We start from the raw sequence: 16,291 nt of genomic DNA, 5'->3' as shown, positions 1-16,291 counted from the left end.
CAGAGAAGACTGAAAGGAGAACAATGTCACAGGTATACCCATAACCTAACTCACCCCAGTGCTCTGAGTTGTTTGTCAAGTTGCCCAGCAGAGATCAATTTGGGCTCCACATGCACTGACTTTCAAGCCCTGCTTATGATCAGATTAGACATGTTTGTAGTCCAAAGAGATTCTAACAAGGCATGACCAGCGCTTGTGAATGGGATCTAGTTATAGTAGAAGAGTGTTGCACCCCTAGGCTCCCAGCTAGGCTAAACTATGGGTGTTCCAACACTCTTTTTAGTTCCATTTATACTAGTTACCAATCTGTGATATAACCTGGTTTGGCAACAGCTTGTTAAACATTGTCCCCTCTCCTCCTGGATTCTGCTGCACACACTTTATAGCACTTCTGCTGAACTGATGCCCAAGGAATACTCCCTGCATTAGGGGTTTCCCTGGCCATTGTTGTGCTGGCACTCTCTCATGTAGGGACCTTGTAGGCAGTTGAAAGGTTGGGGACATGCTGGAACAGGAGGTAATGTGGATCCATAAAGAGCTGTTGCAATACAAACAGCTTAAGTTAGAGTAGCCTTGGAGGCTGGTCTGACCTGTTATGGGATAGATATGTCCCTGACTGGATCCTGAATTCTGGAGGTGCAAAGGTGACAGAAAGGCCACTCTACCCGCTGCTCCTTCCTAGGCTTCACCACTTGCAAGGTGCTGCCTGTACTTGGCCTTTTTAGGCACTGTTGGCAAGCCAGTAGGCATCCAGCCTTATTGTAGAGTAGTGGTTCTACACTTTTCTGTCAGATACCCCATCTCATAAGAGAGGCAGAGCCTCTTCTAGACTTGCTCTCCTCCTCACACTTCATTGTTGGGTTCTCAGAAATGTTCCCTTCAGCAAACCAATAGAAATGGCATTGGACTATTACTTTTTGTAGGGCTAACAAGGCCAATTCAATCAGGGTGGATGTGGCCCATTCCCAACAGTTGACAAGAAGGTGTGAGTATCCCTCTGTTGATATTCACCTTTTCTTGTCAACTGTTGGGAATAGGCCACATCCACCCGGATTGAATTGGCCTCGTCAGCAGTGCACTGACTCCCCCCCACACGGTAAAGCAACTCCCACCTTTTCACCTGATGTAATATATATACCTGCCTATGTATTTTTCATTCCATGCATCTGATGAAGTGGCGTTTAGTCCACGAAATCTTAGGCCCAGATACATTTGTTATCTCTAAGGTGCCAGAAGGATGCCTCTTGTTTTCGCTGACACAGACTAACACAGCTACCCTTCTGAAACCTGACTCCCCAGTGACCGCTGTTTCTATTGTGCCGATTATGTCACTGCTGATCATTTCAGCAGGCGGCGTTGCCGTCGCTTGTGTTACAGGAACAACGCCCCTCTGCATAGGTGGCCTTGGCACCTGCTCCGCAAGATGCACTGCCCACCGCAGAGCGAGCGGGCGTGAGAGATCGGCGCTGGGAGCGGCTTGAAGGAGCGCAACCCCGCAGCAGCGTCCCGAGGGGCGACCCCGGCTTTGCCTGCAGCGGCAGGAGCGGGGGCGCTCGGGGCCGCTGCGCTTCCCCACCTTCGCCGACAGGTGGCGCCAGATACACAGGCAGGCTACCGGAATGTACCACTTACCCTGGCCCTACGGGGGGGGGAGGGTCATACATCTCAATGTAATCATCATGAATCCGAGCAGCTCCACATCCCTGACAGCGGGGAAGAGGGAGGGGGAAGGTGGACCGGACTTCCTCATTTCCGGCGGCTGAGGCTCCCCCCTCGCCAGTCCAGGATGGTATTGCCCGAGCTGGCCGCTGCGGAGCCGCCCGGGCTGGGCAGGCAGGCGGGTCCCCGAGCTCAGGCGCGAGACCCCGCCCGGTTACCGTAGAAACGGAGGGACTCCCCCCCTCGCCCTGGCCCCGCCCCGGACACGGACACGGACAAGTCGCTGGGAAGAGGCAGCGTCCGCGCCCGGCCGGAGCCGCCGCCGCCGCCTCGCCAGGTGGGTCCTTGGGGCCCCTGCGCCGCCCCACCCCGCTCTCCCTGCTACCCTGCCGCTTCCGCCCCCGCCGGGACCCACAGGGAGAGCGGTGTGTGCCCGCCCCCCCCCCGTGTGTGTGTGTGTGTGTGTGCGTGTGTGTGTGTAAAGACCAGGAGGACTTGTGGCACCTTAGAGACTAACAAATTGATTTGAGCATGAGCTTTCCTGAGCTACAGCTCACTTCATCAGATGCATACCGTGGAAAATACAGTGGGGAGATTTATATACACAATACGCAGCCCCATGCTCTGGGTCTCGCTGTGCCTCCAGTTGCTAGAACAGGGGCTGGATCATCCGGTAATTGCCCTGTTCCCTTTATTCCCTCTGAAGCACCAACCACTGGGCTCTGTGAGAAGACAGCCTATTGAGCTAGATGGACTATTGGTCTGATCCAGTATGGTCATTCTTGTGTGTGTGTGTGTGTATACCTATGTATGAGAAGCAGGGGATCTGTGTGTCTGTGTCCGGGAGGGAGGATGTATGTATGTACACGCCTATTCTAGTGCAGAAGTGCAGACTGTCTGAGATGCTGCAGCTCACACCCTCCCCTCCCTGCAGCACTGGCAAGCTGTTGTAACAGCTGTGGTCTTTGCCATAGTGCCTGGCTATTAGATGCTGCGGGGGAGGGCTGTGTGGGCCCTGTTTGCTGCATAGATGCTGCAGGGTTTCCTCCTCCAACGGTACCCACTGACTTAGGGTGAACTTCTGCCCAAAGCACGGTGTCTAGTCTAGCACCCAGGGAAAGGGAGCCCCTGATTCCTGGTGAGCAAAAGTGCCCTGCCGTCTGCACAGTGATGCATGGTTGGAACTTGGCGTATACACTGCATTGTCATTATTAATAGAGGAAATGGAAAGAGAACAGAGAAACTTAAACCAAGTTATGGTGTGTTTGGACAAAAACATTCTTGTTTATCAAGCAAGTGTTTATCTATAGGGATCAGCCACAAATATTAAAGGTACATCTCAGGTTAAAAGTAATATTTTAAAACCAAACGTATTTTCTTGTCTCTCTTTCATCAAAGATAGATAAAAATGGGAGGAAATGTCTCAATTACTTTACATAATTTATTCAGTCTATGTACTTTTTCATTGATCTTATCTTTAACTATGAAAACAGGCTGGTCAAATTTCACTTTTATTCATCAGTGCTGGGGTGTTTTAAAAGCAAGCTTTTGTCATTTAAAGAAATCACAGAGATTTTGATTTATAATATGATTTTTAAAACTTTTTTTTAGTGTAATCTACTGTGTTGACACAGTAGATTAAAGTAAAGAGCAATACAGTGAGGTAGCAAGAGATTAAAGTAAAAGAATAGAGAATTCATAAGGAAATAAAACTAAAGCCTTTACTCCAGTATATTAGATTCTAAGGTAAGATAATTCTGAAAGTAGTAAATGATGCAAAACATGGATCATTTAATACTTTTTTTCAACAATAGTCTTATAATGAAACAATTGAATATGTCTGATACAAAACAAAAGCACAAAAAATGTCAGTTAAGGTGTTACTCCAATAGTGAGCACATCAGTATAGTAATAATCTCCACATCCTATTGTGCCTACAGGTTGAAGTATAGTCCTAAGATTGTCACATTAATCTTTAATATTTTAAGGTAGGATTTATAGAGTAAATTTTAATGTATTAGTTTACAAATTAAAATGGGGCTTTCTAGCAATGGAATGTGGGCTTTAGGGTCACCAATAAAAAGTATTATTTAATTACTTGTTGCTGTCAGAATATTTTCTTGTATAATACAATCTTGCCTTCATTCAAATATTATTTTGCAGTTATTAAAATTGAATGTAAATTTGTTGACATCTAGCTACACAACTCAAATTGACTTCAGACGTCAATAACAGGAGTAAATAACATTTCCCTATTTATTTTCTCCACAAGACACATTACTGTGCTTTTGGATAAATACCCTTATTATTTCTGAAATTGGCGTGCATTGTGGAGGTACTTTATATAGGATGAGAGTGTAACTACTAAACATTTAAGTACAAAAATGGATTCTTGATGGCAAATGGTCCATTGAGAGAAATAGGTACATCTTTATAATTTGAAAATGATTTGTGATTCCATGAAAATCAGTCACTGTTAAATGTGTTTATAATTTGATCATAAAGTGTTCGGCTGAATAAATTCCAATCTAAATATACTCAGACGCAGTTTTATACCAGGAAAATTGTGCAGTTCTGCTGGTATAGCTGTGTCCACACGAGGTGTGTTTTGCAAATATAGCTATTATTTGTAGTTTGTATTTTCTATATTACCTCGGAGTACAGTGACACTAGGATGCAGGACTAATCACAATTAGTATAGCAGTGCAAGTACCCTGATTCTAGTAGTTAAAGCTGGCATTGCTATGTTTAGCATCACTCTAGACAATTCTAACTTATAAAGCATGTAATACAATGAGAGAGAGAATTGGGCCTGAAAAAGGTAAACTCTCTTTTAAAAAAAAAATGGCATTCTTTATTTTAAGTAATAATAAATAAAGTTGCTTGCATACTATAGATCAGTGGGGTTATCTACACTTAAAATGTTACAGCTGCCTCATTGTAGCATTTCAGTGTAAACACTAGCTACACTTATGGGAGGAATTCTCCTGTCCGTGTAAGTAATCCACCTCCCTGCTGTGTACATGGGGCTTTAGATTGGCTTAAATATGCTGTTCAGAGGTTTGGATTTTTCACACTCCTGAGCAATGTCATTTTGCCGACCTAATTTTCTAGTGTAGACCAAGCCCAAGTGTCATAGTCATAGAATTTAAAGCCAGAAGGGACTACCAGATCATCTAGTCAGACCTCTTGTATATCACAGGCTAGAAACATAACCCAGCAACTGAAATTAGACCAAGGTATTACAACTCTCAGACTAAACTGTTATGTGCCATAGGCAAAGGATGGGAGGGACCAAGTTGCACCAGTGCCCATGGCCCCTGCAGTGGCATGGACTTGATTAAGTGAGATATACCCAGATGAATCTAGCAAGCAACCCACATACATATGCTCTAGAGGAAGGTGGAAAAACCCTTATGGCACTGCCAGTCTGATCTGGGGGAGAATTCCTTCCTGACCCCCACATATGATGGGTGATCAGTTGGACTGTGAGCATATGAACAAGAACCAGCCAGCCAAGCACCTGAGAGAGTGAATACTCAGTACCTCCTCAGAGTACCAGCCTCCCCCATCCAGCATCCTGTCTCCAGCTGGCTATCTCCGATGCTTCAGAGGAAGGAGACCAAAAAACAGAATATGTTGAGGTGGAGTAGAGGGAAATTCCTTCCTGACCTCTGCAGGTGATTGGCTGAAGCCCTGAAGCATGAGATTTTTAGGAACATCTGACTTGATTCAGAAGAGACACTCAGAACTGCTGAGCCCTGTCTCCCCCTTCTTCCCCTCCCTCCCCCCCGTTATCACAAGCAACCCTATTGTACAAGCCCACTCACAAATTTTTCCAGTCATAAAGTACCACTGCTGAATAGATAGATTTGAAACAGCATATGTCAGAGATCACGAGGGAACTTTTAAGGTGTAAGAACGGGGTCCACATGGAGAGCTAGTACACAACACGCTGAAGTGTTGTAGATTTATATCCCAGCTTGCTGCGCAGTAGGTGTATGTTTAGACATAGCCTGAATGGATGTCAGATAATTTTGCTTTTTAACTTCTTAACTGATAGTGAGGTAGTAACCACATCTTTCTTCCTGTTTTCATGCATTTCTATTTGAAGATTAAAAAATGGGTTTGAAAGATGAAATATAAGTAAGTTGTGTTATAGTTTCAAGTGTTTGTTCATAATTTGCCACTTTCTAAGGCCATATATTCATTGGAGAGGGGAAAAAAGGGTGTATTCTTAACTCAACCTAGTTAATTCAACATAAAATCCTAGAGAAAAGCAGGTAGTTTTCATATGTGTTAAGAGGTTGGGTTACAGCTCCACCAGCCAACATGTGAAAATTACAGATTGCCTGGTCTTCTCTATCACCAATTAAGGAAAGACCTTTTTTGAAGTGAAGATGAAGCCTAATGTATTCACTGCCTAGAAACTTCATTAATGCAGAGCTAATATTGACTGGCGGTGCCATTACCTTTCCAGAATGTTGAATGCACTTGTACTTAAAGCTCTGCTGGTGGAGGGGGAAAGGCTTTATCTTTGATGGAGGGAAGAATAGAACTTGTCCCTTAACTACCAACATTTTAAAGAGTAAGTTGATTAGAATTGTTTTCAGATACAGACTTATTTTAATGACTAAAGTAGGAGCCTCTCACTGAACATTTTTTAGTGAGTTTGTCAGTATTGCCAATCCCAGCTGTTTGAAACTTGAATCAGGAGCCTCAGAACTATGAGATGGGTCTAAAAATCATGAGATTCTAAAAAAATATGTTTTATGTTCTTTCAACTTACTTCTGATTTTTGAGCCTTTGGTATGCACTCAGGTAATGTTTTAAGGCTTTGTTCTACAACCATGAAGACTCAAAACTTTTTTTAAAAAGTGAGAACTGATATTCTCACTTTGTACAACTCCAGGAGCTGGGATTTTAAGAGAAACACTAAATATTGTGAGACTTCAAATAAAATCATGCAAATTGGCACATAGTAGAAAATCATGCTTTAGTGTGAATTTTTAACTTTCTGTTGCTGCAGGTAATGCCATCGATTACTATAGCTGAAAAAATAGGAAAAATATCTTCCTCTCCTTCCCTTATTCATCCCCAGTTTATTTACTTTGTGTATAATGAGTTCTTCTGTGTAGTGACTCTCCCCTACTGGTACTGTATAAAAGAATCACTCAGACATAGGAGAGAGCATTTCTAAAAATAGGAAACTGTGACTGAAAAACCACGAAAGTTGGCAATGGGAAATTGGTGTCATGCCTTAAATTACTTTTAATTCAGTTTTTTAAATTAAATAAATTGTTTACAGTTCCCTTTCAAACATGTCTGCATACTTACTACACCCTTGCAATCTTTGCAGGTGTAGGCTTTGTCAATATTTAATTCTTGGTTAATTTTTCATAACAGTGTGTATTCATTTTAGTTTGCCAGGTAGTTTTGGCTTGCTATGAGAACCTAAGATGGATCCAGAAGAGCAGGAGCTGTTCAGGGACTACAGATACAGAAATTATTCTTCAGTGATTGAAAAAGCTTTGAGGAACTTTGAATCTTCAAGCGAATGGGCAGATCTCATATCTTCACTTGGCAAACTCAATAAGGTATTCTATCTTGGAAGTGTTTTTGTTTTGTTTTGTTTTTTATTAGGGTTACCCTTTATTGCTGGCTTTGAGACTAGGACAGCTAAAGATCTCTTTAATAATGTGTCGAAGCCCAGAAAACAACTTAGGGAACAATTATAGGTTGACAAAATAGTGGGAAGTTTGTTTTTAAAAAACAAAAAATTCCAAGGGCTTTTTCAGTTAATGCAGCTATTACTCCTGGGGGGATTCTGCATCACTGCGTGTGTGCAGAATTCATGTCCATTGCAGAAATGACTTTCTGACAGGGAAGCTTCAAGAGTGGTTACGTGCCCCTTCCCAGGAGCAGGGCGTGTCATTTTGGGTGCCTGGAGCAGCCAGCGGAGAGGTAAATTGTGTGGCTGGGTACGCCCTGACTGGGGCCAGTTAAACCAATCTGCCCAATCCCTATGCATCCAGACCCTCTATTACCAGACACACACCCGCCAAGCCTCACCCAGAGTCTCCCTGCACCGGAGCCCCACTCTCCTGGCCCTCCCCAGCCCCACCTGGGGCTCCTACCTTGCACTGAGCTCAGCTGATAGTTCTGACTCAGGGTGGGTGAGGAGTTCACTTCCCCTGCATGGAATGGCCAGGACCGGGTACACTTACCCCCAGAAACCTCTCCTGGCTCCGCAACCCTCCCCCCTTGCTTCCTGCCCCCATCGCTCCTCAGCCATGCTGGGGGAGAGGAAATTGTATGGGGAGCTGCTCCCTTGTCTGCCCAATCCTTGTGCATCTGGACCCCTAGCACCCGAACCCCCACCCCACCTAGCCCCACCTTCTCTGCACCAGCCCTCCCTGCCAAGACCCACTCCCCCTGCACCCAGACCACCGCCTGCTGAGTTCCCCACACTCAAACCCCTATCGTGACGAGCTCCAGCCCCAGCTGCCTGGACCCCCAGTCCACTGACCCCAACCAGGTGCACCTGGACCCCCACCTCACCAAGTCCCACTCCCCCAGCATCTGCACCCCCCCAGTGACCTCCCTCACCGAGCCCTATCCCCCCCTACACCCACACTCACCCTGCTGAGCCTTAACCACCTTCACTTAGACCTCCATGCAGAGTCCCATTGCCTCAGAACCCCGCAACAAGCCCTGTGCATCCAGATTTCACCCGGACTCCTGACCGAGCCGCCTGCACCCAGATTGCCCCACACAGAACCCTCTCACCCCACACCAAGCCCCTCCACACTTGGATCTTGCCAGGCTGCACCTGTCTGCCCACATCTGGTGCGCCTGGTATGGAGGGGCAGGGCCTCAGGGTGTTTCTGGGGCAGGCCCGGCCCTTGCGCTGTGTCAGGGTCAGGTGCAGCCTCACCACCAAGTCTGTGTCTTGGGAGGGGGCTGCAGGGTGATCTCCCACCTCCATGCAGCCAGTGGACTGTGCTCCCCACTGCCATGCTGGAGCCTCCACATTTATTTATTGACAAATAAAATTTGCAGATTTTTAAAATATTGTGCTCAATTTGTAGTTTTTTGGTGCAGAATTCCCTCAGGAGTAAACTGTTGTAGTAATTTTTATATACACAGGAGGAAGAAGATTATCTGTATATATAGGAGGAGAAAATGAGAAATCTGTGTATCTCATTGCAAGGGATACAGTTGAAGCAGGTGTGGAAACTGCAGATCTCCAAGTTCAGATGTGTCCGCAAAAGCCTCCAATGTAGATGCAGTTATACTAGCAAAACTGCACATTTACTAGTATAATCTTCTTTGGCTACATTGTGTAAACCTTACTAACAGATCTCCACAGCTGTGCAAAAAGTGGAGTTAGTAGGTTTACTAACTGCCTTCAGTGTGTGCTGTCTTCAGAAGAGAGAAGTTGGATGGTGCTACCTGGGCTGCACGAGTTATCAGTTATACCCTCGCATCCTCAGCAAACCTTCATCATTTTTTTGGACTGATAGGCTAGTCCCTGCAAGAGAGAGAGGTTGAATGGAATGGCCAGGAGAACTTGGGACCTTCAGAGAGTTCCACTGATCATTTCCAGATGTCACTGGGCACTTGCACGTGGAGGAAGATGAGCTCTGATCTTTTACCTTGGCTAGTCTTGCTCACTGGGGCCAGCTGACATCTACTAGCTGAAAACTCTTGCTCAGATGTGTAACTGACAAAACATGCAGCAGTATAGTGCAAACCAAACAAAAAGCTTTTATCTGTTACGTCAGTCCATCTGCCCTGGTATTTTTTAGACTTAATCTTCTTAGGTTATAAAAATTACCGGATCATACCAGTGGTTCCTCTAGTCTTGTATCTTGTCTGAGGCTATAGACTATACCAGATGCTTCAGAGGAAGGTCCAAAACACCTATTGATGGAAAATTACAAAATAATCTGCTTGTAAGGAAAGTTTCCTCTTGCCTAAGCAATTACTAGCTGTCTTATGCCTGAAGATAATTATTAATTACTGTTTAGTTCCAGGAGTGCCCATGGAGTGTCTGGTGTTTTCCTTATATAGGCAGTGCAGTCCCCTGGGCAGGGATTTTATAACCTAAAGTTACAGTGCGGAGGGAAGCAACAAATATTGCTGTGTTAATAGATGTATTTTAAAAATACATGAAAATTTATACTCCGTTATACTCTATGAGCATGACAGTGTTGCTTAACAGCAAGTTTCTTGGCATCGTGACAGGTGGGCCTTCAGGAGGAACTCGAATGTGAAAAGAATGGGGAGCTTTGCTGACAAGCTCAGGGAGATCCTTCCTGCATACTGGGTAGCATGAGTGATGGCAAGGAGATGTTTGGGAGAAGCATCAGAATTAATCTCTCTTAACTTTTTAATCTTCTCTTATTTCATGTAGTTATCAACGTTCTTATATTTTGATTGATTTAGATTCTGTTAAGCTCTTGGCTTCACGGATTTTTGCAGTAGTGAATTCCACAAGATAATTGTGGGGGTGGGTGTATAAACTTGTTGCCATTCAACTTCATTGTAATCTCCATTTCTTCCTGTATTAAGAAGGTAAACTGGTGCCTGTGGGGATGAGGGGTAAAGGGAAGAAGAAGTAGCTCTCCACTACCCCTCCTCCAGCTTCGTGGCTGTGGTGAAGCAAGGGGAGAAAAGAGCTCTGCAACTCTAGCACTCTTTTCCACCCCCTGCTGTGTGTGGGTTTTTTTTGTGCTTCTCCTCTGTGAATATCTCCAATGTCTCGCTCTGCTGCTGCTTAGTCTTATCAAGCAGTAGCAGCATGAAGCTGATGTGGTTCTTTGCAATTTCATTGTTGCCCCCAGGGTTCTGAATAGCAGCAGTGAAGCCGACTGGACTTCTGTTCGTTTTAGTCCGTTGCTGCTTGACAAAACTGCAACAGTGGCACTAGAGTAGTCCGTAGACTGAGAAATACAGCACTACCTCATTTAATGTTCTTAATACGCTTATTGCAACCGTAAGGATTAGAGATCCCTGTGATAATACTGCAACCACGTGCAGTATTTTTGGGCACCATGTTGTATTTTGTTTTAATGCGTGAATGTGAAATAGCCATTATATTGAGACGGGCTAGACATTATTAGCTGTAGAATATTCATAGCCCTTGGTATCAGTGTGAGTGATACGTATTTGTGTGTTTTTAAGGGGGGGAGGAGCTTTGAAGCTTGGCCTGGGGAGTTATGGGAAGGACTGATTTTATCTGTTTTCAGGAGACTGGGGGACAAAACAAGTTGTTGTTGTTGTTTGTTTTTTTTTAATAAAAAGATGACTTTAAACAGACACTTTGATTTTGATTCAACAAATGGACAAAACTTTCTGTCCAAGAGGTAAGACTTCAATCCTTGCTGAAGGGTTAGAAGTAGGGTGACCAGATAGAAAGTGTGAAAAATCAGGACGGGGTGGGGGGTAATAGGCATCTATATTTTTAAAAAAAAAAAAAAAAAAAAAAAAAGCCCTGAATATCGGGACTGTCCCTATAAAATGGGGACATCTGGTCACCCTAGTTAGAGGGAATGTTGGTCTACCAGATGCCCCAAGTGAAAGATGGGCGATTCCTGGTGTGTTTAGTGAGCATTAAAATCCTTTTATTGTTTGGTTTTTTTCCTTGTGATGCTTTTGCCCTAAGAATAAGTGTGCTTGTTTAGAAAGAGCTTTACCGGTAAATCACACCTTTCATAGTCCTTGGAGAGAAAGCTCATCCTAGATGCTGGCTTTAAGGCAGACTGGGTAGTTGTGGATATCACAGAGTATGTCAGGCAGCTGTGCAGCCTTAAAATCCCCTGTCAGAAGGGAGTAGGACACAGGACCCTGCGCAGAGACAGGTGACAACTGGAGGCCTGAGACCTGACTAGGTGCTCCTGGAGTGGACCCTGGAGACCTTATTTCTGTGCAGTTCCCCTGAAACGGTGAGAATTCATTTTTTATAATGAAAGCTTAAAGTCTGTGGAAATTGGTGATTTATGACCCCGTGATTGCCAGGGAAGACTTTCCATTTGTCACTTACAAGTGGATTTTTCAAGCACTACTGTAGAAAATAATGTACTATGTTTATAAAAGGTCTATTCCAAATACATGGAAGTGGACTGTGTTAATTACCAAAAATTAAATAATGACACCTTCGTCAGTGTTTTAAAGACTTGCTTTGTTTCGTGGGAAAACTATGAAAAACATTTCAATTATAGATAAGTCTCCATATTTCTCTTTAGCATGAAAATGGGATCTTTGTTGCTTAGAATTTTATGTGTTCTTTGTCCTTATGTATCACTTCAAAACATAATCCTTGTTTGATGTAAGTGCATTTCATGGGATTTAAACAGCTTATTTCCTATACTGTGGATGCACAGTATGACCAGACTTAAGAGTCCAATTAAATTTGAGTGTTATAAAAATAAATCCTGTATCCTTATTCCCTTAATCTATTTTGTATAATTGAAATATACAAGGTCTTGTGGAAAGATTATTTCACAGCAGTGATTTTGACAAACTGTTCATGAGGCTTTTATACCTTTTTAGTTCACTATGTATTTTTAGAAATAAGGTTATTCTTTTCTCATTCCTATTCTCGAGTAGTGCTTTCACCAGCATTTTTATTGTCTATATACACGTGTGTGTTAACTTCTAGGAAAATATTGTTTTGTTGCTAAATAACAAAATGAATGCCGGTATTTAGAATGTTCAGTACAGATTGCAGTGTACAGGGTTTGGTAATCCTTTTTTTTTTTTTTTTTTTTAATAGTCCTGGTGCCAAAATGTAATTGTGCTATTGCAGATTTTGCCTTTGTGTGCTAACAGAATGGGGTGAGGTTCTGTAAAGTTACTGCTGATAGAAGCTAACAGCAGTTTTTGTCTGGAAACTGGTGCTGGTTCATTGTGTGTAGGCATATCGGTAAAGTTAGTGCTTTTAACATACATGTTCATAGCCAAAATATCTTTAATTAAATGATCTAAAATTGTGTTATGCAGAGTTAGGGTTGCCCAATGATAGTTTGTGCCCTTCGAAAATGTAAAGTTCAGCAAAATTCAGACTTCTGAAAACCAGGAAATACGAGGTATTTTACAATATAAAATATCCATCCAGTCTTACCTCTGTCCCCTGGAACTGGCAAGAGCCACTGGGATCTATCTGCATGCATTCCAGCTGCAGTCCCCGTGTTAGGTGTAGCTGTGCTGGTTGGTGCAGATGTGTTTGTGATATGAGGAGATCTGGGATTTAGTTTGAGGAGCATCACAGAGCTGTCATTGAGATGATGTGAGGAGATGTGTGATCAAAGAAAAGAGGTGCATGTGTACCTTGAGGTTCCAGTCTGGCATCATTTCAATATGGAATTGTGTAGGCTGTGTCAGGAGAAGGGCACTGGGGTGGTCTTGCTATGGGTATTGTCAGTAGTGATGAGATAGGAGAGCAGTCTATGGATTTAATGGTGGGTAGGGGAAAGCATAGGTTTAGGTGGTATCCTGTGTGCATGTGTGAAGGGGGTTGTAAATTGTTAAATTTAACAAGTTTGGTATTCTTTCAGGGGAGTAAAAAGAAAAGGAGTACTTGTGGCACCTTAGAGACTAACCAATTTATTTGAGCATGAGCTTTCGTGAACTACAGCTCACTTCATCGGATGCATACCGTGGAAACTGCAGCAGACTTTATATACTCTGTATGTATATAAAGTCTGCTGCAGTTTCCACGGTATGCATCCGATGAAGTGAGCTGTAGCTCACGAAAGCTCATGCTCAAATAAATTGGTTAGTCTCTAAGGTGCCACAAGTACTCCTTTTCTTTTTGCGAATACAGACTAACACGGCTGTTACTCTGAAACCTTTCAGGGGAGTAGGCACAGTGTAGAGAGCAGCCGTCCAGTACAGTAAAAAGGCAGAGTATGTGTATGTGTGTTATGGTATTTTGTGGCATCTCTCAAAGAGGGCATACTTCAGGTTACGTGTGTGTTTTCTTTAAGTCTGTATTTCCTGGTTTTCAGAAGTTTGAGTTTTGATAAACTCCTTGTTTTAAAAGGCCACAAACTATCAGAAAAGGCAACCTTAACTCTGTGTTAATTAAGCTTTTTGCAATTTAGTTTTCTAGGGTTGGGGAGGGGGGATTGTTTTTTTTTGTTTGTTTTTGTTTTTTTGGATAAACGTATATTCATAGAAGTTAGTGGCCATTTAGGCAGTTGTAGTTCTCACCTCAGTATGCAGTTGATATACTACTGTGGCTGGATAGTATTCAAAAGACATAGCTTTTATACAGTGCTTTTCAGCAATAGATCTCAAAGAACTTTATTTCACCTGTTTCCCATATATAAATTGGGAATAAGGAAGTGACTTGACCAAGGTCACCCAGCAGGCCAGTGGCAGAGACGGCAGTAGTCATCTCCATGTGATGGTCTCAGCTAAATGAGAACCTCCCAGGGAGATGAATACAACCTGAAATAGCCACTCTGAGATGTGTGATCTGCTTGATTGGAGAGACTCTGATGTGTCAAGCATGCCCATTCTCAATTCCTCATCCCAGTGTTAACAGTGTGTTCTTGGTACATGCTCCTAGCACGTCTGTTCTCACCTCCTCGCCCACAAGGACATTACTTCTCCAGATCCTGGCTCACATGGGGACAGAGACCCCCAGATCACATAGATGTAAGGTGTGGGGTTCAGACCCCCTCCCAAAAAGGCAGGTCCCCACAGAACCTGGCTCACATGATGGGGGTCAGACCACCATAGATGGGCAGGGCCCCTTGGCTCCTGGCACACACAAGAGGGCAGGGACTGAGGTTCAAACACTCCCAGAGGGGCAGGGACCCCCAATCCTATGGAGGGATAGGAAGAGGGACTCCCTAGAAAGTTAACACCCCCGAGAACCTGGCTTACATAAGGAGGGGCATAGAAGGGGGTCAAACTGCTATACATGGGTCCCCAGATTCTGGTGTGCACAAAAGGGGAGAGTGTAGGGCTCACAGGCACTCCTGCTCCTATTCCCTGCCCCCTTCCCCTTGTCACTCACCTTCATGTCTCTTTCCCAATGTCCCTCCCTCTCACCTGAGGCCCCACCCCCTCACGCCATTCCTCCTCCACCCTCTACAATGGCCCTCCCCTGTCAGCAAGCACATTTAATTTTGTTTTACAAAAATACTTTGTTCTCCAAAAAAATAAAAAACAAAACCCCCACAATTCTGATGGAGATGGATTTTTAGCAGTAGGTCTTCTGACCTTTTCCAGATTTTTGCATGAGGTGGGACTCAGGCTCACACTGGCTGGGTAGGTCAAGTTCAAAGGACTACTGGTTGTTCTCTTAAGCCATCCAAGCCGCTTAAAACTTTCAAGGCTAAAAACCCTGTTAACTCTTCTGTCCACACATGCTCATTTGTTTGGTGCAACATCAAGAACTTCAGAGGCTGATGATCCAAACTAAAGAGCTAAAGTCTTTGGTTAATAGCATTGTATCTGATTTTCTCCAGAGGGCTAATGAGTGGCATGAACCCTGTTGGGGTAACTCTCAGGTGTCTGAGATCCTGGTGTGATGATCTCAGCCCTTGTTTGATCTCTCTCTGGGCAGCAAAATTCATTGCCAGAACATGTCAGCTTTAAGAAAAGCTATATCTCAGGAACCTTCTGCTCAAATGGCCTCCAGTTTGGATCACTGACCAAACCCCGAGGTTCATCTGATAAGCCACACAAGAAACACGAAAGTGGTGTGGGTTTTTTAAAGAGGCTTTCTGCTTTTGGAGTGTCATATCAAAACTCAAAATATATATATTTTGATTTTATTTGGAGTGTCATATCAAAACTCAAAATATATATATTAAAATTTGTATCAAGTTATCCTCAGGGAGAGGCAGGGATAGCTGGTGGTGGTAGTTGTTTTTAGTAGTAAATACTCTCAAAGGCTCCATTTCAGGTTGCAACCCATTATGCTAGGTTCTGTACAAGCATAAAAAGAGAGAATCCTTGTGCTGAATGGCTTATGGTTGTGGAATATGCCAAACTGTTCTCACTGTTTCTTATTCACCCTGCTCTTTGATTCAATAACTTTTGATAGATCCATTGGGAAAACCATTTTGGCTCTGGTTGACCAGACTACCAATGAGTGCAGTTGGTAAGCTAGCAACAGAAGCTTCACAGCGGAGGTGGATGATGGTGATTGTTGTTCATGTGCACATTTCTGATTGTGATCTGGCAGCAGCAGAATCTTCAATTACTGATGGGAGATAGGGTGGAGAATTTGGCTAGCATTTCCACCCGTCCACCCTATAGCAATGGTGCTTACCTCTGTATTGGTAAAGTATATTGGAACAATAACAGAACCTATAATGTTTGAGCTCCATGACTAATACCTCTACCAATTGTGCAATACTAGGGTGACCTCGGATTTAGAATATGCTACCATACATAAAGCTGAATAAGTTTGGAAGGAAGGGGAATTTTTGTGGCCACTGGTGATATTTTTACTTGAGCCGTGGGGGGGCAGAAAGGCTGGCGCAAAATGAGGCAGAACTTCGGAGAGACAGAAGGCAAACTCTTCAGAAACAAGCTCCTTTTCCGTGGCCTTGTAGGATCCCCTCCAACAAGCCTTTCAGTTAGTAATACCTCAGGAAAGGAACAG

General features: G+C 43.7%; 2 protein-coding genes across 7 annotated transcripts in view; one reads left to right on the top strand and one right to left on the bottom strand.

Moving 5' to 3' along the window:
* SETD4 (SET domain containing 4) overlaps nt 1-1,802 on the bottom strand; it is a 78,117-nt gene extending 76,315 nt beyond the window's left edge. The window contains exon 1 of the transcript XR_012160991.2: nt 1,633-1,802. The gene's annotated coding sequence lies outside the window, so the exon portion shown is untranslated. The remainder of the gene's footprint in view (nt 1-1,632) is intronic.
* The window catches only part of DOP1B (DOP1 leucine zipper like protein B), an 87,747-nt gene continuing 73,237 nt past the window's right edge, over nt 1,782-16,291 (top strand). For 5 of the 6 annotated variants that reach the window (XM_073361204.1, XM_073361214.1, XM_073361195.1 and 2 more), the window contains exons 1-2: nt 1,782-1,996; nt 7,082-7,256. In XM_073361204.1, coding sequence (XP_073217305.1) covers nt 7,119-7,256 — 138 coding nt within the window. In that variant the 5' untranslated portion in view covers nt 1,782-1,996; nt 7,082-7,118. The remainder of the gene's footprint in view (nt 1,997-7,081; nt 7,257-16,291) is intronic. The other variant, XM_073361230.1, reaches the window with a different exon arrangement.

The sequence above is a fragment of the Lepidochelys kempii genome, chromosome 1 (genome assembly GCF_965140285.1).
Source record: "Lepidochelys kempii isolate rLepKem1 chromosome 1, rLepKem1.hap1, whole genome shotgun sequence".
Lineage (NCBI taxonomy): Eukaryota > Metazoa > Chordata > Testudines > Cheloniidae > Lepidochelys > Lepidochelys kempii.
Note: the sequence above shows the minus strand (reverse complement) of the source record. Positions and strands in the feature narration are given on the sequence as shown.